Source organism: Athalia rosae, chromosome 2, assembly GCF_917208135.1.
Source record: "Athalia rosae chromosome 2, iyAthRosa1.1, whole genome shotgun sequence".
NCBI lineage: Eukaryota > Metazoa > Arthropoda > Insecta > Hymenoptera > Athaliidae > Athalia > Athalia rosae.
Window position 1 is genome coordinate 9,775,485 of NC_064027.1, and position 21,982 is coordinate 9,797,466.

At 47.5% G+C, this 21,982-nt stretch overlaps 2 protein-coding genes across 4 annotated transcripts in view; one reads left to right on the forward strand and one right to left on the reverse strand.

Annotated features, from left to right (window-relative positions):
* The window catches only part of LOC105684569 (autophagy-related protein 16-1), a 234,768-nt gene that overhangs the window by 84,503 nt on the left and 128,283 nt on the right, over positions 1-21,982 (reverse strand). The window lies entirely within an intron of this gene.
* Positions 1-21,982, forward strand: part of LOC105693965 — a 90,281-nt gene that overhangs the window by 56,571 nt on the left and 11,728 nt on the right. The window contains exon 3 of the mRNA XM_012414250.3: positions 3,334-3,535. Coding sequence (XP_012269673.2) covers positions 3,334-3,535 — 202 coding nt within the window. The remainder of the gene's footprint in view (positions 1-3,333; positions 3,536-21,982) is intronic.

Below are 21,982 nucleotides of genomic sequence, written 5' to 3' on the forward strand. Positions count from 1 at the left end.
AAAAAAAGTTCGAAACAACGATTACTTTGATGTTGAGATTTTTTACCTCGTTCTCCTCCGCCTTGTGACGTTACAAAAGGTGTCGGGACACGATTTTTGACAACGATGTAGGTACAAGTAAATATACCCGACCATCGGTCAGGTTGCGTGTTGAAAGTAGGTGTAAGGTACCGCGCAAACCAACGTAAGCAGCATCACGTTCAACTTTCTCAGCAAATAATAACCGTGCGTTCGAACACCTTGGGGCACGGACGTTACAATTACAATTGAAATTAGAGGAACCTTGCCCAAGGGCTAGGATTAAATTTTAGATCTCAGAGGCCGGTGAACGTATAACGTGGTATTTTTCGCGACCGTAGGTCGCACGGTACTATTCGCTTCGTACCGAACATGCTCCGGTCTAAGTATAGGGTTGGCGAGTCACGTGTAGACAAAGCTCACTGACAATCGATCACGTATCAGAAAAAGGTTAGCGATATGAAATTTACAGACAAAACGATTCCGTACTCAAATTTATCGGCAGGTCCCGTCAGAGATCGGAGAACGTTCGTGTGTACCGGGTCAATTCTGTGATCTCCACGATTTTTTTCTGTAAAGAATCCGACGCCTATTCATCTCGAAATTGCCACTGCAGTAGTCCACTGTCTTCGACGATTTTGACAGTCATAGAAATACAATGAAAGGGAATTTGAAAGAGAAATTGAATTTTTTCTCCGTTGGCTCGAACAACGTTCGATCTCGAACTTCGAAGCGATGGAACCCTTCGAGTAGTTTTTCGGTACGTACGGAATCTCCTTGAAAACTGTGCACGCGATCCGGTGTGATTATGCAGAAGTCGCGGCGCTTATACATACAGGCGAGACGTAACGCGGATATACGCGGTTTTAAAAATCCATCAGACATTCCGTACCCCGACGGAACGGATGTGTACACGTATATATACTCGTATATATCTACATCGCCTGGTGGGTATCGGCAACTGCATCTCCGGGGCGACAAAGAGGAGCATCGAGGGATTCGCCTCGTCGATGCTTCTTGACCGAGATTTTGAACCCGAGTGCGTTGCGGATGGCGTACGTACAGGCTAGGCGAGGTGAGCACGGCGGCAACGGCCGCGTCATCGTCCCGGAAATTCCTACGATAATCCGAACGAAACAGGTTGTCGGTACCGACGATATCAACGATCGCTTACTTAATCTTCGATCAATATTGCCGATATTACGTCGCTACCGCCGTTCGGCTGCGTCAAAGCTCCGATCGTTACCACTCGATATTGGATCAATTGCTCGGGCGTCGTGGATATATTCGAGTGAAAATAATTCCTGCCGAAGGCCAATTTCAGTGCCGGGAACGAATTGATTTTCTCGGTTACCATAATCGCCTTACGGTATACCAGCGGGGCTTTGAATCGATTTTATTAGGTGATGTTTCGTAAAACTCTGGCAACGCTAATACGTCGGCATTCCGCTTCACGTATCTCGTGTCGCTCGGCAATTAACTTCTCGTCATTGGCATGGGAGAACGGTGAATAACGTAACGCCGTAATATGTGTTCGATTATGGCGTACATCGGCAGTGCCCCTTTAGGGTTAGCCTTCTCGTTCGCCGCCAAACCTCCGTCCTCCGTGCGTTCATTTTTTTTTATTACTGTCAAAACTCGTCGAACAGTTGTCCGGGCGCCCGATAAAACGAAAGGGTTCGCCCGAACTACGGGACGAAGAAATGAAAATGAAAGAAATAGGGTGCTAAACTGGTAAACCTGTTTCTTTACTTTTTCTTTTTCGTTTTTTCTTTTTTCTTTTTTTTTTTTTCTTTTTTTGTTCTTGTTATTTACTTTGACCGGCGCGGTGTCTTCCATTTTTTCACCTAGGCAAAGCACGTCGCGCGTGTATGTGTCATACGTGTACGGGGAATACGTAGGTATATCGTGCGGATGTACATAGGTAGATATGTACAAAGTACATGGGGTATACGCGTAGGTTTCTCCGGCTGTGACTTTCCCGATCTTAACACCTTGAACGACGTTGAAAGGTGCCGCAATAAAACGCGCAACAAGAATCTCTTTCTCCCTTTTCACATTCGGTGATTTCACGCACCCGGGTCCTCGGGATCTTAGGGGGGTAAAAATGGCTGGTCGTTATTTTCTTATTTTCTTTCCATGTATATATACAACGTACACCGTATATCCGTGTGTATATTTTTTTCATCGCCCCAAGGCGCGTATTATTAGAGCGAAATTGACGTTACGACATTGAAACCGTGGAGATTCTTCCGTGCGAAATTCCCCCGGGATAATAATACCCTGCTGACTTTTATCTGACAGGTAACGAATGAAGTTAGGTTAACAAACTTTTTATCCGGATAATATCTCCGGTTAATTAATAATACCGCGCTAAAATATCCCGCATGCAATTCATGTGTACGCGTTAGTTATATTCGATTAATGAGGGAACGTGCAGCGCACGTGCGTGTCCATCCGGAATAATTTTCAGCGTACACCCGTTCAAATGCCTATGCAACCACGTGTATCACCAGGGTTGTTGTACCCCGGGTAATGAATTGTTTTGCGGGAAAATATAATCGAGCAAATTTTCTTCTATTTTTTCGTCGTTTTTTTCATTCGCCGCCGCATCGGAGGATACCGAGCATTAAACGTTGATCGACGGAACTCGTTACATTACCAACATAGTTTGCCGTACAAGCGTCAAGCCTAGGCTGAACGCGGATGGCCAGGTGGTTTTTATTAATTTTTTGTTCTCTGCGGCGGGGAACCGGTCATCTCGGGCGCATACGTACAGGTGAAATGTCCGTAAAACGAGCGAGCGTTGCAGATATTTTACCCGAGAGGTTCAACTCCGTTTGAATTGTGAGGATGGGTTCAATTACGATACCGCAAAGTTTCAGTAATATAATATATGAATTCTCCAAGTTCACGTCATCGTATACGTTATTCATGACCGATCATCTTATTTAACGTATAAATTAACTTCAAACCGAGGAATTATGAATATTCATCCCGATACCCCGAAGCTTTTCATTTTAACGATCCGATCGCGTGATCGAATGTACCGAAATTTTGTTACGGTTTTATCGTGAGTTATGAAAATTCAGTTATCACGAAGTACCCTACGTACTTATTTAGGGGCGAAACCGAATTTGAATAACAGCCGGTCGGTATATTTGAACATAGTTTTTACCCCCCCACGGTACCCGCGACTCCGGCTACCGCCGCCCACCGCCCACCGCCCCCGTGTGGATGTTTTTCATTAATCAGCCGATTAGCATTCCCTTTGACGGAGCATTGCAATAACAGTTGATTTTGTTTGCGAAACAGGTGCGCTGTCCCAGTCTCAGTTCCCCGTGTTTACCATCTACGCCCAGAAGAGCTGTTTGGGTGTGAAACCTTGCGAGAGAGCCTGGTGCATCGATAGGGTACAAGGACATCGTCTTCAGGGGCACACGAAACGCACGGTTTCAGCATCCTCGAGACAGCATTGCCTGGAGCTCTGCCTCGGAGAGAGGGAATTCCTTTGTCGGTGAGTGTCTAGTGACGTTACCAGTGGTACTTTGGCAGATGCAGGTGGTACCTGAGCTCACGGATCACCTCCGATAGTTACGTATGCAAGGGTGTAAAATCGAATGGAAGGGATGACCCGCTGGCACCTGCGGGGCTTACACGGGAGGCCGAATAACACAGCGGAATTCGCGCGAATACGATCAAATGAGCGTGTGATTAGCAAAATATTTTTTTCGTTTGTTTACCGTAACGAATACGATCGTAAAGCTGCTCGCTAACTACCGAACAGCGAACGAGCGTAGGGTGGGTGGAAAAATGATACGCGAGGAGCGAGGAGAAAGGCTATAAAATTAATCTCCGTTTCATCCGAAGCTGTATAATAACCTGCAACGCGCCGCGCCGCACCGCGCCGCGGTAAAGTTTCACATTTTGCAAATTTTTCGAAGGAAAGTGAAAAATTACGCTACCTACCGAAAAGAGCGGCGATCAAGGGTGCATAAACTGCGAAATAAATTACACTTTCCAAATCTAATGAATTTGTAATTTATGAGCAGCCAGCTACGCTCGGTCTTTGCCCGGTTGATGGTTCGTTGGCCTCGAATCTTCATTTGTCAACTAGCGCGAGAGTTGAGGAAAAAAAAAGAAGCTTCATTCGCTTCTTTTTCCCTCCCTGTCGCTTATCCTCCTCCTCGTCCTCCTCTCTTCTCGCTATACGTATACGTAGAGCTCGCTCCATTGTGCAGGGCCAATAATGAACGAGAGAAAAAAGACAAAGAAATGTATTGAAAGTTGGGGAGGGCAGCTTCGCGATCCTGTTAGAAAGTGCATGTGAAAAGAAAAATAGCTTCGCGGTATAATGAACGAAGTTTTAGCGACTTCATAGAGAATCACCTCGGATCAAGCGAAAATTTTATAGCTCGCTACGCCGTTGGCGAAAGCTAAAATCTCCCCGGGGAACTATAGCTCAAAATCACACGTGAAATTGCGGATATAAATTCCCCATGGATGGCCTAACCGTTATACGCTCCTGACGTTTGTTGCAAAATGTTATATCACGCGATGCTTTCATCCGTTCCGTTCGTACGTATCATTTATGTTTTTTTTTTTTTCTTTCCACCCCTCGCTTTTCGAAATTTCGAAGTAATAATTTCCACTCGCATTACGTCGCGCCATTCATTGTTTCCAATTAGCAGACATTATTCGTCGAACGCGATAATACGAGCAGATGCTTCAGATTTCGCGGTTTCGCACAGAGATTATATTACTACACGGTGCATTCCATAGTATCAACGTACGTACGTAGAGGGTTTATAAGTTATTAATAGCGCAGAAACGTTTATTTCCATTGCACGCGCATATCAGAGATGGGTGTTGGCTTGCGCTGTGCGGCACAAGCGTCTGTGAAAATCGGATAAAGTCAGAATCAAAGAGGGCAGGAAATGCCGGAGCGTTGCATCGTACGAGGAAGTGAAAGAACGAGAAACGAGCACTCGCGATTGCTCGGGAAGATTTTAGTCTAAAGACGGAAGGCGGTCGCAAAAGGAATGATACGCGAAGCCTGAGGGGGGCCAAAGATCGTCCTCGTCTCGCCCCTCGTGGCTGAAAGTAGAGCCGGGAAAACTGTCGCGGTAGCTGTAGCCTTCGAAGATGAGAGAGGGCGGTAAAAAGGTCAGAGAAAGGTCAGGTGAGACACGAATCGAGCGTCGTTAGGTGGAGATAATCAAGTCGCTCGATTACGTAACAATGCACGCGTGTGACTGCGAAGCCGGTACACCGAGGATCGTCCCGCGCCGCGCTTCGAACGCGGAACAACGAACGAAAGAATCAACTGCAGAAGCTCGGAACCGTGCAGTTTGCATTAACATTCTATGGGAACGGGATCTTCCTTCTTCACCCGCGATTCCACCGGGCCGGTGGGACTCCACCTCTTCCTCTTCGTCCTCCTCCCCTTTTTCTCATCCTCTTTATCCCGCGCAACTAGCACCGGGTTCAACCTTCGGCGTATCCGTAGCGGCGTTTCTGCAACGTTTGCCGTTTACTCCCCGCAACGCAGAACTGCCTCGTGGCTTCTCCTCGGTCTTTCCTAGGCGAAATTGCGCATCCCACTTGCGGTTTTCACCCGAGCTCCGAACCGCGAATGCATTTCGCGTCCTACGCCCTTGAAAGGCTCATTTTCCCTGCCATTTCTTCCTTGTGTGTACGGGGTTAGCGATAACAGTTTGCCTCCTTACCGTATTTCTTCCCCCTCCCCATCTCCTCCCTTATTGCAGTTCCGTCTCGTCCCATATAACCCGTCGCGGGGTGATCGTACATCCTAACGCGAATGAGGCGCGTCGTTGTCGGAGGTGATCCCCCCCCCCCCCCCCCCGTTGACTCCTACGTAGGTGCACTTTTATGGTGCTAAATTAGTACGGTAGACTATTATGCCATTTTCTAGGCGTGTACGAGTCACCGAAAGGGTTTACGAGCAGCCAACGAATTTTTATTACGCCAAGAACCCGGAGAAACAGTAGATGGGTACTTACTTAGGTTCTATACCGGAGCTACTTTATTGCACTTGCGAAACACGCTCTGGAACAACGCAACGAGAAGTCAGTTCTCTCGAAAGATTTATTTAGCTAAGGTTATATCCGGCTAAAAGATTCAAGCTGCTCTAAGCCATCCTGATGTATCTGGCCATCCGATGGCTATTATATTTTATATCACAACGTCGGTAATAATATCGGCCGCATCGACACGCCGTGCACCTTTTCAACGATGCGTGGTAGGTATAACCGTAGACCGAGGGGAATTGATATTGGCTCGTACGGTTGCATAATTACGGAAACAGTTATCGCAGGTGAGCCTTAATCGAGCTTAAGAAAAGCGTCGATGTATAATATAAAATTAGTACAGTTAAAACGGCATCTGGATTGCGGTTAACTCGATGCGTCTCTCAAAGGCAGCAGGTGGACGTTATTCGATCTCGGCAGATTGACGAATCGATCACGTTAATTCATCGAAACGCCGAGCTAATGAACGGGTGAAGAAAAAAAACTATCAACGTCCAATTTCGACACGACCGTCGAAACGTTCGTAACACGCGTTACAAAAATTCAGGTTAATCGTGGAATACATGCATGCATAATCGAACAGTTTCAAATGGATATATAATTTAGGTCCAGAAATTGTAACTGGTTTTTTTTTTTTTTTTCCCCGATGCAATGAAATCCTCGACTTAAAAATCGATTAGCGATGCAAACAGAGGAAATTATGCCACGAGTGTTAAGGTATGCGGATACTCGAGTATTAATTTTTTCACGGGTTGTTACACGCGCCCCCTCGGCCTCGCATCGGACGTTTATCGGCCGCAAATGTAACCACCTAACCAGCGCAGCCATTTGCCATTTGCCATTTTTCGTTCGCCGTAATAAGTTTATTGTGTTAAAGTTATGCCATAGTTATGCTTCAATCAATTACAATAATGTAATATAATCATCGCAAGGTCCCGCGGCGCGAAGCGATATAATGAGGTCTCTAATGAGAGGGTAGAACAAGGGATGGGCATTCCTTCGTATGTGTACGACACGCGGGTCTTACTTACACGATATCACACAACGCCGAGTCGATACGTACCACACCTACACCAATTGCCGCGCCGATCTTCCTACCTTCGGCGACGGGTACGGGCGGTGGATACGGGTGAGAGGTACGAGTGTGTGTGCGCGCGCGCGCGTGTGTAACTATACTACACGTGACAGGCAAAAACCGCGAAGCTTCGCCCAACGCGATACGTATACCTGTATCTCTGGGGCGTAGGAAGCCCGACTCCCGGATGGGATACAAGTACGAGACGTCCGCCCGAGGTAATGGCGGTGTTCTCTGGCGAGGGTATAGACCGCGTGCCGCGGATAAGAGCGCGGCGCCGTGGTGAAAATTTTCTGAGTGAATGTCACGCGAGCTAAAACCACCGGAGGATCTTTTTCTCTTTCTACCCGAGCGAACGCTGATTGCCGATCTACATTCGCAATGTGTACGTACATATTCCACCTATGAATATATGTATATGTGTGTGAGTACATATGGTAGACTACGTCGTGCGTGCGCGATCGCGAGGCGTGCAGAAGGTCACATTCTAATTTGCAAAGGACGATTACCCCGCTAATTTCTTACTAATTCGTAATTACGGAGTAGTCGCGTATCTCTCGGTACCTCTACTGGAGTCTACTCGTCAGATATGAACTCGATTCGCAGAAATTAACCGATTACCATATAATGGCGCGGAGTACCAGATTTTACGTTTCCTTTTCAATAACTATGTTGAGAAATTAGCGATTACGATCGTCCGATCGTACCGTAACTACCGATGCAATAATTAGGGGGAAATATATACGCTCATTAAAAGTCGCGGTCAAAGGTTCCGCGTATTATACTCGAGATATGATGGAAGGAAAAAAGAGGACGACTAATTAAAATTTTCAAAGAAGTTCGCGACCTTCGGCTACGGTGCAAGTGGAAAGTCTGGAAGCCTATTCGGTAAAGTTGAACGCAGTTTTTTCTCGAGGCGAATGAAAAAATAGGACCACCACCGCCTCTTCCCTCACCGTTGATAAATCTGCAACCCGAGACGCTCCTCTTGAACTTTTTTCCCCTTTTTTATTCATTTATTTATTTTTTCCTTAAAAACGCTTAACAAATCGAAAGCATCAGCTTTTGCCCCTAGGCGAAAAGCTCGCGTACCTGTACGCGTTCACTCCAAGTTTTGAGGCGCGAAGAAATAATATTTTACGCTCAACTAGCGAGGCTTTGCAAGCGCGGCTTGTATATATACTTGTTTTAGCAATTTCGTTGGAAACTTTTTAAGCGGAGTAATTCATATCGGGTCAGAATACATGGTTATACCACCTCCGGGTGGGCATATTTATCCGCTAAATTGGGTTGCGAGCTGAATCGCGGATAAAGCTTCCGCGCTGAATGTCGTTTCAAACCGAGCGAAATCGAGCTTCTGAATATCGGACCGAACGGTCGACTGTACTAACTATCCCTCGGAGGGAGCCTGCGGGCGATTTCCAGTTACCTCCGCGGAAGAGAAGAGATCAGCACGTCGGGAACTGTAACATCAAGGATGCGGATTCATCCCCCTCGCCCCCCCCCCCCCCCTTTCGTCCCGCGGTGGCTACTCTCCGTTCATCCTATTCTTCCGAATCGCTGGTTCATTAAGCGTTCGGATACCGGTACACCGTACGGGGGTGTACGGAGAGACTCAGGTGAACGTATAGCAGCATGCACGGCCGGGGGCGCGGGGGGAGGGGAATAGCTGCAGGAACGCGCTTTCGCGGTCGAAAGTTGCCCGCAGCAGAGGAGGGGTTAATAGGTGGGGCAAATGGGAAAAGGCGGGGGAAGAGGAGGGGGATGAAACGGGAGGACGGAAGGGGTGGCTCGCAGAATGGATAGGGTGTTCGCGTGGGCGGCTCGCCGCGAAAAGGTTTTAGCGCCGCCAAGCACAAAGTAATCAATCACCCGGGGAGTTGTTTAATCCTCGGCAATAACTTATGCACCGTTGTATCGTCGGGCTTCGGGTATACGTTGACTTTGCGACCCGTCTTCTAACTTGGTCGATAATCTTCGTGGCATCGACTCGCATCGCGAAGAATCAACGGTAATGTACACGGCCTACGTTGCGATCGAAGATATTCACTTATTTTTTTGTCTTTCTCTCGCTCCCTCCTTCTCTCCGTGGTGTATCGCGATAGCCGGGAGCCCATCAATGGAATTATATACCTTGATAGTGGAACACTTCGTTAGCTCGTACGAAAACATTCCTCGAATTGTCTGAGGTTTCTCTTCAGTTGATTGGAAATCACTCAACCTCGAAGTGCCGGCGAAGGGATATTATTGTAAAGAAACGTATACATATACCTTGGAGATCGAAGACGTGAGCGTCCGTAGACTTTTTACGATTCATATAAAATTCCCGTCGATTGGAATTTCGAAGGATAACGATTTCTTTTTTTTTACTCTTTTACTTTTTTACCCCTTTGACGTGAAAAGCGGTAGCGTGGGATCAATGTCAATGGTCGGCGATCACTCGGATCTTGCCAAAATAATTCCCGAACCCTAAGAGGAAGCGAAACTCTTAACCGGCGAAACATAAATATTCACTTTCGTCGAAGGCGTTGCCGTTGCCCCGGCCTGCAGCGATCAATTTCGGAGTACGACAGTCTAGAACGCCAGCAAACGAAATTTGTAACGAACCGTGCGGGAGGGTGGACGTACGTGACACCGGTAAAGAGGGAATACATACAGCGAGGCGAGGAGCAAGAAAGTGGCAGCGAAAGACAAAGAGGTATAAAAGGTGGGAGGGAAGCAAAAAGAGAGCAAGGGGCTTGAAGCGAGGAGTATAGAGACAGGCATCGGCCGATCAAACCGATTTATCACCAACGAGATGCAATCGGGGTCGCTCTCCTTCGCCACTGGCGCTCTACTGTCGATAATGCCGAACGGATCACGATCCGATCCTCGCGCGGCATCCCAACCCCTCGCGCCATCTTGCTCTTATATATATATATATACCATATCCGTGTGCACCAGATGCATGCCTAATAAAGTAGCCACAGGCGGATGGACGGGCGAACAGATGGACGGACGGACGAACGAACGGAGGGAGGTCGCTTCTTGCGATTTCGTTGGGCATCTGCGGGTACGTATCGGGGATAGATCTTCGGATAGATTGCAGACCCCCGAGTCCAATAATCCTGGCACAGTTTGATCGACGTCATTTCCTTGAATCATGGAAGTTACCGGGCGAATTAGGAGAAAAGCTCCCCGAAAGTAGCGCCGATCATTATCAATCAAAGGAGCAAAAACATGCCGCGGTACCGTTCGGCATTGAGTAGTTCCAGTAATTTACTCCGTGGCACGAGCTGCTTTCTCAGTTCGTGCCGAGAAGGAGCATCGCTGAGAGGGACGCTGCATCGGCGTTGAGGGAAAGCGATAGCGATCTTGCGGAAACTTAAACTGCAAGACGGATGCTCCGCGGATTCCATTTGCCGCTGAAATTTCGCCATTCGAACTTCGACAATTTTGGTAATTGACGAACCCCCCGCACATCTCCGATCAAACGTCGATGCCGATCGTAACGACCGAGGAGGATCAAATTCAGACGTTCGATTTTCGACTCGCACTGTTTCCTAGAGTTGAAAAAATAACCATTGTTTGCTAGGGAATGTCCGCAGTCATCCGCGAATCGTTCCTACTATATTAAATGAATTCGCCCCTTAGTTATTGTTGGTCTCTTACGGGATGCGGAGGAGGTGACGCGGATATTAATATTATCTTTGATATCGAAGCACAAAGCCCGCCGAAGCAATCACGTAGCAGTGACTTACGGACGCTGCGCCCCAACTTCTCTATTCGAGTAGAAAGAGGAATAAAAATACACGTGTATTTTAGCAATGTTCGTACGATGTCTGAGTAAGGGCTACAGGTTCAGGTGTACGCGTCGCTACACAAGGTACAATCTATAGCCGTGGAAAGAGCGGCGGCGGCGGCGGCGGCGGCGGTAGAAAGTAGCGAGAAGGAAACGCTGGCGGATTCGAGTAGTACGTCGTCGCTGGGGTGTGTAACAATCCGGCGAATGCCGCGCGCGATGCACGTACACTGCCGGGTTCGACGCTCCTCCGGTCTTCTGGGATCTCCGCAAGGCACAACGTTCTACGGCAAAGAGTACAGAGGAGAGGAAGCGAGGCGAGGCGAGGCGGAGCGAGTCAAGGCAAAGCGAAGCACGGCGTGGCAAAAGAAGAGAAGAGGAGGGAAGGGGACCGCGAGGCGAGGCGAGGCGAGGCGATCTTCGTTTGATGTAAAAGTGCAAAAACAACTGCGGTTTTGTCGGGGTAAAGGAGAGTTGCGCGTTTCCGCGGTGTCGGTAGCCACGTCGTGGCGCGGCACAAACCTCCGGCATCGCCACCGTACCCAACTTCCAACTGCGCAACCTACCGCTGAACCCGCTCGCCGGGGTTATACACAACCCTGAGCGAAACTCGAAACGAGTTGACAAACTGTTTTCCACTACATCGGTGGGTTATACGCTCGCCTCCGTCGCCAAAGTCCGACCCGAAAAGAATCGGGGGGAATGGCATCGGAAGTTGAACATTTTCCGCATCCCTTGACTCAGAAAATCCGAAAAACCGTGGTTCGGGGGTACGACTCTGCAGCAACAGGGTACTTGTGCCCGCGATGCCCGGGGTGTCGCGGGCATGGAGGGTATAAAAAATTACGTAGGGTGTCGGGGTGCAAAGGGTGGAAATGAGGGAAAGGCGACCGCGTATCCGTATCGACGACGCCGGTGACGTCGCACCCGACGATATTAATTCCCGACACCTCGCCACTTGAGTGCTCGTTATACCCGCTAGAAAATGGAAACACCTGGGGCGACACGACCCGTGCCTGCCTCGTCGTGTGTTACGGTTAAGGCCCCCGGGCTAATTTTACTCTGATCGATAAAGCAAACAAATTTCCCCCGTTGTGCAGATACGAGGAACGCGTCTTATATGTGCACGTTCGACACACACCCTCCGCCTCCTCCCCCTTCACCGAACTACGATATTTCTCTCCATTGTATTCTTATTTCTCGTTTCTGTTTCGACCGCTAAACGACTCTTCACGCACTGCGAACCTACGTACAGGATTATACGATCCCTTCTTAGTCATGTAAGTGACCGCTATACGAATAAAAGTGAGTACCTAATGATCATAGCTATTACGGGGATAGCGTCCGTCTATAGAGAGTCTGTGCGAGGGCGAGGATTTTATTTTCATTTTTTCCATCTTTTTTCGAAGAGATATCACGGTCCGCCGCCTGCACATTTTCTGTTACGGGGTATAGAACAAGCTTTCATGTAGAAGGAAAGCTATGGTACCCATGGCCTATAGATTGTTATTTGCGCTAATGGATCGACCGTAGTAGAATTTTTTTTGCTCGACATCGTCTCGCCGAGTCTTTGAATCGGCGACGTCCGCGATCGCGTGGGCGGCGATACGCACTCAGATGTGATCATTTTCCAAATTTTCTTCAATTTTTCTACGATCACGTTACGTCTCGCGAACGCTTTGATAAATCCCTCCGTAATAGAAAAGAAACCCGAGAAAATTTCTCGAACTTCGACCACGTTTTATCGGAGGGGACCTCCGCCGTGAATTTGACTCGGGTTCAACGACAGCTTTACGTCGATGGTCGCGCAACCGGAATCCACAACTTTGCGGTGCGAAACTCGCGTTACACATATCTCTGCAGGAATTTTTGGTTCAACTGTTCGAAAGTCAAAAGCACTATTTAGCTCGGTACGCAGAAGTCGGATGTATTCATAAACTCGGATCCTCTGCCGCAATTGAATGCACTTTGTTTCATATTTCAACGGATTTTCCTTTCGGTCGTTACGCGTACAAACGGTGGCGTTACGCGATTTCAGCCGCTCCTTGCTTCCGCGGTATGCCGAAATTCAATAGAGCTCGTTACGCTGTAATGAATTAACGTATTAGGCGGTTACGGCAAGCGGTGGGAGTTTCATCATATTTTCTCCCCCGGAGCTTTACGTCGTATCCGTAGAGGTATGTAACAGGGTAGCGCACTTGTACGGATACAACGAACCGCGGCTAACGCTGTTTGAATTTTTCATCCCTTGTAAAAAGGTTGCATTAACGGCGGTCGGCGGCGGCACCGACGCGAACTCGCTAGGGGATGTTCCGATAGCCCCGCGCCCTACGCTATGCCGTTTCGAATTCTTCTCCGGTGCGGTTGTTCCCCGAAACCCGATACCTCTGAGAATTTCATCAACCAGCTCGCGTCGGAGAGCTGGAGGGGTGCGCTCACCTCCTTCACCTACGCTCTATAATACATCTGAGAATATACAGGTATAATTTCGCTACGGCTGGCTAATGTTGTTCCGGAAAATCATCCGTATTTGCCAACGAATCGTCGAAATTGTTAGTTTCCAACAACGACGAGTTTTTGGCGAAAAAAAAGGCTGCTCGGTTATACCCAGACCAAAAGTAGAGAAGGACGGTCCGACGTTATTTGGAGGGCCGAAATTGTTCTCACTCCGACTCTCCGATTCTCCTACGAGGACCTTCCACGCGAGAACGGGGTATAATGTGTAGTTACACGTGTGGTACACGTGCACCCGTGTCCATGGATGTACCGATAAATTTTGGCGAGACGTGAAATTGGCGAGAGAGTCGGTTATTATATATTCGTTATAAATATACCCCGTGTAATAATATCCCTAGGAGGCAATGATATATATATGTATATATATGTGTAGCCCGTTTAGTGATTAGTTACGGAGTAATCTCTAAGCAGCGTTAATTTTAGACGTGCGATGTTTGATGCGTTGTATTTTGCTGTCAATCGTGATATAGAGAGCGTGTATATATGTATGTATATATATATGGAAGCGGGACGGTATGCAATGGGATAGCGTGGCATAGCGGTGTAATTACATTCCCTTACTCTTTTCAACTCTCACGGCATTCTGTCTACCTGCTGTATGACTAGGCGCGTCGGGCCTGGTCTTGGCCTGTTTGTTTCTCGTTCGCATCCAGTATGCGAAACGAGAGAGATGTCAGCTGCATCAGCTACAGTAATATACGACACAATACCTTGACGTATCCAATTATTAGTTATTATCTTTATATATCGACTGCTCGGGGCAGGCCCCTGTGCATCGGCTAAATTACTTAGCATTTTAAACAAGTAATTGATAGGTCTTTGTATGGTATTTTATTTGCGAGACTATGGCGAATCTTTTGTCTCGCGCCGGGGTTCTCTCCCTTTCCATTTCAAAGATCGGTTTCACTCGATAGCCTCCGGGGCGTTAGCTTCGCCAACCTTTATAACTCGCTCCTCGCTGAATTAAACGGCCTATCGGTTTTCAATTGTACCGCACTTTACCTGCTCGCCACTCGAATCGACAGATGCTGCGGCAGCCGCCGAGCGCCGTCGATATATGGAGAGAGGAAAGAATTATGAACAAAAAAAATATACCCATATGTATGTAATATATATATATGAGAAAATAAATATTTCAGACCGATAATCGAAAGATTACTTCCACGAGAGCGAGATCCGTACAGCGCGTGTTCGACAACGAAAATCAAGAGCAAACGCTCACTTTTCATCCTCTTTTTCTCTTCCATTCTTCATCCAAAAACTACGATGACGAAAGGAGGTCACATCGGAACGGGATGATATTCGGAACGATGTGCTAAACGTAGATTTTTTGCAAGGGGTTGAAATTTCTCATTCCTCCTTTGAAATCTCTGAATGGGACGGTACAATTAGGTTGTGGATTGAAACAGACGATCGATCCGACACTTTGTCGTATTCACACGTTCCCGAATCAATTTCCGCACATCCATCGGTATTGTACCTGTAGAATTGCAGCGCGCGCGACAAAGAAACATCGTTAAAGAACTTCTTCCAACGAGCGTTCGAACTACCGCACGCAACTCGATTCTTGAGGGATTGGGGATAATGGGAAATAGTCGAGAGTCGTACGGATAACTTTGTTGTAACATTGGCTACAATGGTATAACGATACGACAACTGGAGAGTATCCAGATCGTCAGGTAGCTAGGTAGGTAGGTAGGTAGGCAGGTAGGTATTGTTCCGATTATAGATATAACTCGGGGGGGGGGGTAGGAAGGTATGTAACCGAATACGTACACGTACGGTAGCTAGCGCTTCCGATGGGGTAAGGGAGAGGGTGATAAATTCGCTCCTATTATAATAGGGAATCTCACCACTAACGGCGGCAGGAAAACTTCACAAGACGATAGAGTGAGTTACGAGCGCGCGTCCTTCGCCGCGATAACGGATGTGCGTGGCATTGCGTAACACACGGAATGTCACCAACCGCGGGCACGGTAAACAGAACTGGAAGTAGACGCAGAAGCAGCGGCGGCGGCGGCGGCGGCGGCAGCAGCGAGGAGGATCACCCACCGTGTGTGCTTAGGGAGCGCGCGACAGGTCCTCCTCCCGCAGGACGTCAGATCCTCGCTACCGCATGTTTATATCCAGGTATTGTGTTTGCGGCGTTTCCGCGCCGCGACGCCGTCAAAGAACCGAGGTACGTACACGCGGTAGCAACGGTGCGGGGCGAGGGAAAAAGGAGGAGAGCGGACGGTCGAGAGTCGGGCGCAGCGGGTACGCGAAGAGGGAGAGCCCGACGGCGAGCGTGGATCTCCGGCTCAAATAACTTTGGAATAATGCGGAGATTGGGGACCAAGTTAGCGCTTTGCGAGGACGGACAATATATCGTTGGTTAGCCATTACCGAGGACCATTAGATAGCCGGCACGTCCAGATAACGAGCATTAGTCGGCGTGCACCAACGGGCGGGTTAACTCCGAACGGGTTGCCACCGCGTACCGATCCGCGTACCTCCTCGTCGTCGTACCGTGGCGCAGCTGTACACCTCTGCCTACCTTTGCTTTGCCATACTTTCCCGCAAACTTCGTTGGGAGAGTCGTTGACGCGGAAGGCACGAGTAGCAGTGTTCTACGGAGGGTGGTAGGCGACGTCGAGCGGCGAGTGTCTCCCGTTCGTCCTTACGACGACGGATGACTCCTCGGTAATCGGTAGGACTCATCTCGCGAACTCGCTCTTCGCCACCGTCGTCGGTTACAGTCGCTCGGACGAGCGAATCACCTCCACCTCCACCGGCGTTACGTGCGGATACCTCCGTACGTCGGAATCTCGGTTTACGAGTTATCGTAAAACTCGACACCGGAATCGGGCGTTCAGGCGACTCGAAATTTTTCGAATCCCGGTCGGAACGCGACGTCAAACGGCACCACATGTCACCCGTTATTAGGGACCTGAGGTACATGAGGTGAACTTGTTCTCTGCGGTTATACGATTCCTCTGTCCTACGGATACATTGAGAGCGATATTCATGAACTCCGAGATGCAGGAAGTTATGGGAACAACTGTATAATGATATGCTCGCAGTCAATTCCGGTATAGTTACGATGATGGATTTATTGGGATCGTCTTTCTACGGTTTAGAATTGCGCCTCGGAGATATTCTTTATTCGAAGGGGATAGTAGGAACGTAGGCAACCGAGAGATATCTCTGTGTAAATCCTTCGAAGCGAATCGTAGGTAAAGGGATGAGACTTCGGATAAGCTCGGTCGTTTTGCCCACTTTGCTTATTTACCTTGCGCGGTGCGTCTCTCTGTTTATGTACGTACGTCGGTATCTGGTCTACGTACACGTTCCCCGATGCCACATAGCGGAGGCAGTCGCATAGGCGCGCCTGCCACGCGTGCACCTTTCCTATCATCGGATGGGTGGGTAGGCGTACCGCCGTGCGTGATAGCAGCACCACCACCGTTTTCTCCGATTCGATTTACATAATTCGCTGGCCAGGACCTGGATGGGACTCGAAAGGAGTCTCGGTTACTCGTTGGAAGCAGACGCACCGCATACCTGAACCTTGGCGTAGGGACACATTGATTTGCTTCTCGTATCTATCGGAGTACGACGAACCACGTCGTTACCGCGTATTCCCGCACACTCTTCACTTTGTACCACGGGTATAATGTGCCCACCCTATACCCCGTTCCGGAGTCGGTTCTCTTAAGGATTTCCCTCTTTCCATACGCGGGGCGTACGTCTGTCTGTCGTATAAACACCCACGCAACCGGATATAGATACCACCGTATTACGGCAACGCGGAGTGGAAGGCTGCGTATTAATGCCGCCCGTATACCGCCACCGGTTGACTCTCGGCTTATATTGTTGTTGGTTATTCAGGGTTACATTTGTGGCTTATTATGGGCTATGTGTAGCAGTTCCTGCGGATGTGAGACCGACCGCTTCGGCGATGAGGCGGTTTCGGATCTGCTTTACTTTCCATCGCAGCGAAGACGTGACGCCGGCGTAACGCGGACGGACAACGTTAAGACCGCATTCGCTTTTTCGAAACGCGTTGCGGGGCTGAGGAAATTTCGCATCGAGTAACCGCGACTCGTAGGTTTGCACCGCCGGGGCGCGAAGTACGAGCGCATGTGCGCGCGAGATCAGGTGCTCGGAGTGTGAAGTAAACGTACGTAGCCTTTAGTTTCTGAATAATCAATCGACTATTGTTCGACACAATGGATGCGATGATGTAGAAAAGTCGCTGAACGCGAAACAAAATCGTTAAGTATATCGAGCGAGGGAGTGGTGCTCCGCTGCGATATCGGTTCCGATGATAACCGTCGATATCGCGATATCAATTTTCCCCGGTCAAAATCCGATCTCTTCTGTTCGCCGTCAGGACTGGGCGATATCGTATGACCGCGGAAAATTCGCGCGGACCTTGTTAAAATTCAAATCTGGCAACCGGCAGCAGCCCCGGTGCGCGTCGACTAATGACGACGGTGCACGTGCTCGCCACGTAACTATCGGCAATTCGAACGAGTCGTAATTGCAATGAGTGTCCTTTAAGATAAGCGAGAAGAGAAAAGTGTTTTCATTCTGTACGCGGCTGTTTTCCGTTTTTTCTTTCCCCCCCCTGTCTCCTCGGGTCCTTTAGCTCCGTCTCGTTTCCTACGGGGTTCTTCGCGCTTTGCATATATGCAAATAGACCGATATAGTCAATTAATTCACAATCACCAACCGTATCGACCGGCTATTCGCGACAGATACAATTAATTAGTCCGATACCTGCTAATTAAATTAGCGGACGAGTGAGATTAAATGACCGCCGTATAGTTATCGTCGAGTATGCCGTAAGTAATTGATCGCAACGCCGAAGGAGTGACGACCCCCGCGACCATTACCCCATCCCCTAATGTTTCCACTTTGATTCGTTCAAAAATTAATCTCGCGATCAAAACTCCGACGGCCGGTCTTGATCTTCCCGTTCCAGCCACCCACATGGTCCGGTTTCAGACAGTTATCGAACGCTAAGTGCGCGGGTCGTTACCTTGCTTGCTGGACTTGGTCGTACGTCCAAGCAAAAACATCCGACGGCTATTAATTCCGCCCTTTTTGTCATCGCTCTATCGACTGACCAGCGTACCAGTGCCGAAAGATCCGAAACCGCGAAACAACAAGAACGAGAGAAGATGGAATGTAATAACAACGAGAAAATCGTGTGATCGGAAACGAGGTGGTCCTCTCGTCTGCGGGGTGTTCGTACTAAGATAAGGAGAACTCTCGATCATATTGAAAGTCAAAGTTTCGCAAATAGACGGGACGTCCAAATCCTGGTCATTAAAGATTACATTTGGTCTTCGAGCTGACGAACCCACCGTTTTACTTTTTATAGCGGTAGCCTCGGGGTTTCTCCCTACATCTCTTCAATGAGAATTTCGCACACGTATTCAATGAATATCCTTTCACGATGTATCCTAAAATTATTATCGACTTTTAATATTACCATTAATTTCAATAATTTTCGAACCATCGAAATCACATGGCTGTTATTAACGGCTGTGGCTCATCAATTTTATGCTCCACCTCACGAACCACATACGTGTACATAATTATCTAATTCCTTATCTTTTTTCTTTTTTTTTTTCGCAACACCAGAACAGTTACGTAATCTTCAATTTACAATCTTCACGGTGCGCGTCTCGCAAACGCGGGAGATTCCATAAATCCATTTACGAATATAATTTCGCCGATTATAATCTCAGGTAAAAATGGAATTTTGTATGGATCGTAAATTTCGCTGTCCCGAAACAAAATCTCCCGTACGTAATTCACCTCGCATCCTTTTCTAGAACCCGAATTAGACCCGTGTATCTCGATAAATAGACCCTCCCGTACGTCATTCCAAAATCTGGTCTCGAGCAGAACTCTCCGACGAAAATATTAACAATCATATCGATCTTCGACCATCGGATCATCAGCGCCTGAAATTATAAGCTGGAAAATTTTCTCCTCGCGTTTATCTGTGATGTACAATAGGGGTCCCTGCGTCGCAGCGCTCTGCGGGGTCATGTATCGTCACATGCCCGTAATTGTAGCCATTTATTGAGGGATAAAGCGAGGGTGGTTTCTGGTTCTGGCGGCTGTCGGCTGGCTCCTACGAGTCCGGGTGCCTACCGATGTTACGGGACGACCAGAAAATGTATACCGTAGACTTGAACTCTGTGGGCGTCTAGCCCAGTTCGCGGCTGCGGCTGAGCGCGCAATGCATCACGGAATTGCGTACGGTCCATGTGTGTGTTACGTGTACGTACGTACGTACGTACATGGGATACGCAAGGGTATGAGCCGAAATAGGTATTCGTAATACACACACGGCTATATATATTTATAAATAATGATCCCATAGGAAAGGGGCACTCCCGAAACTATGAAAACTACCGGTAAAAGTATGATATTTTACGCTCTGTAATGCGAGTAGCTGCTCTACCTATGTACTTTAAACTCCACATGTACATACATACGATATATACCCATAAAATATCGAATCCTGGGGTTAGATAGAAAAGAACGACAACGAAAAGGTCAAACTATGTATATCGCGTGATACACGAGTCGCGGTATAAACTAAAAGGGAGTATTGAATCGAATGGAGAAAGAATGATACAAAAATGGATAACAATAATAGTAGCAACGATAATAATAACGAAGCGACGTCTACATGGAAAAGATTTTCGCCAAGATTATGCGCGCTGGCGTGTCGCATTGATAGATGAGTTTGATCACATTTTACGCAATATGCACGGTATGGAAACAGAAAAAAAGCAGAAAAAAAAAAATTAATAAATCGCATGTCGAAATGACATCATTGCTATTTTTTTTCTGGTAATCTAGCGCAGCGTTGTGCTGTAAAATTCATTCCCGGTCCACGTACGAATGGAACCATCCGCTTTAACGGGGAAAAATAGTTGAAAAACGGATGAAACGAGATGTATGTAATGTAAACGTACGAAAACTAGACACTTGACCAGATTTTGCGAAAATTAGTGGCGAACTCCTGGACGTTGATGTGCTTGAAACAAGGGCGGAAAAATGAAATTGGTGAACCAACAGCCCAATTTCGGTTGGAAATATGAAGGTACGCGCGAGATGGATCGTGCATAAATCTTGGGTGATTAGCGGAATCCTGTGACCATTATTCGCGGAGACATTCGTCGGAGATTGCAAGAGCGAAATATCGTGTAATACCATCGATCGTCGGCTCATTCTTCTTTACTGCCAGTTTCGTATAATTCAATCTCGCACCCCCATATCCGCCAAATTGTTCGAGCCTGCTCGTCTACCGTTAATTGGGCTTCAGGTTTTAGTTCGATGTTGACTTTGAGATCGATAGAGAGGCAGGGACTACCGCGTTCCTTATCAACCCGGGGATTACGATTTTGCCGAAACTAAACTACAACGACTATGGGACGAGTCCGGCCCCCTGGGGGCAGAAATGAGTTCATCCGTGATTACAAACCACGTTCCTTAAATTGGGAATTCGTCATCCTCTCTCTCTCTTTTTTTTTTTTTATTATTATTTTCTTTTTATTATTTCCTCAACAACCGAAGAGAATAAAGCGAATGAATAATTTCCGCGACGATCGATAATTGAATTTATTTTTGGTCAGGTACCCGAATTACACGTTGATTTCACAATTTACATCACCCTACAACGAACCGTTTAAATCAGGTCGGACAGGGTTAGGCTGCGCCGAATAAGATTAAAGACGCGGAGAGATTTGAGGCACGTTTGACTCTACGGTTATATTATAGGTCGGAGTTGTTTTAATCAGCGCCGAATAAGCTGAGGAAATATTAATTTAAAACTTTAATTGACTTTTTAACTCGGGATAACAGCTTTTCTTTGAAACTTTCATAGTTTTTGGTGTACGGGTTAATAGTTAATTAAGGTGGTCGGTCTGCCGAGTATTTGCACCTCGTTGCTAATCAGCTATATATATTTATTTACTTATTTACCGTTTTTTTTTTTATACTTTATTTTCGAACGCACCGATTTCTGCGGCGGATATATATTTATTCTATCAAAGTTTTTTCCCGACGTGATATTTACTATAATGGCACGCTGTTAGGGGCCGCTAATTGAGGCTCATTATCCAGGTCTATAACAGGTTCCATAATGTACGCTACCTTTCTTATTTTATCTCATACTGCAAACATGTTTTACCGAGTACTTCGCATAGCCCAAGAGGCTAACAGAGAATTCTAAACGGAGGAGGAGTTCAAAAGAGTACGATTTCCTCGAGTATTATTCCTTTCTGTAGACCCTACGTTGGACAAGTTCGTGGAAAAAAATAACTCGGAATACCGCGAGGTATTTTTTATTTCTCTCTTTTTTTTTTTTTTTCCATTATTCAGATTACTCGAACGTCGAAACCCCAATCATCGGAACGATACGACCTGCGGGAGAACGGGGAAAGGATTAAAATTCGTTGGGAAAAATAGAAAAAAAAAAAAAAGAACGGGGGGGGAAAAAATGATTGGAAACGCGTGGGACCGTAAGAA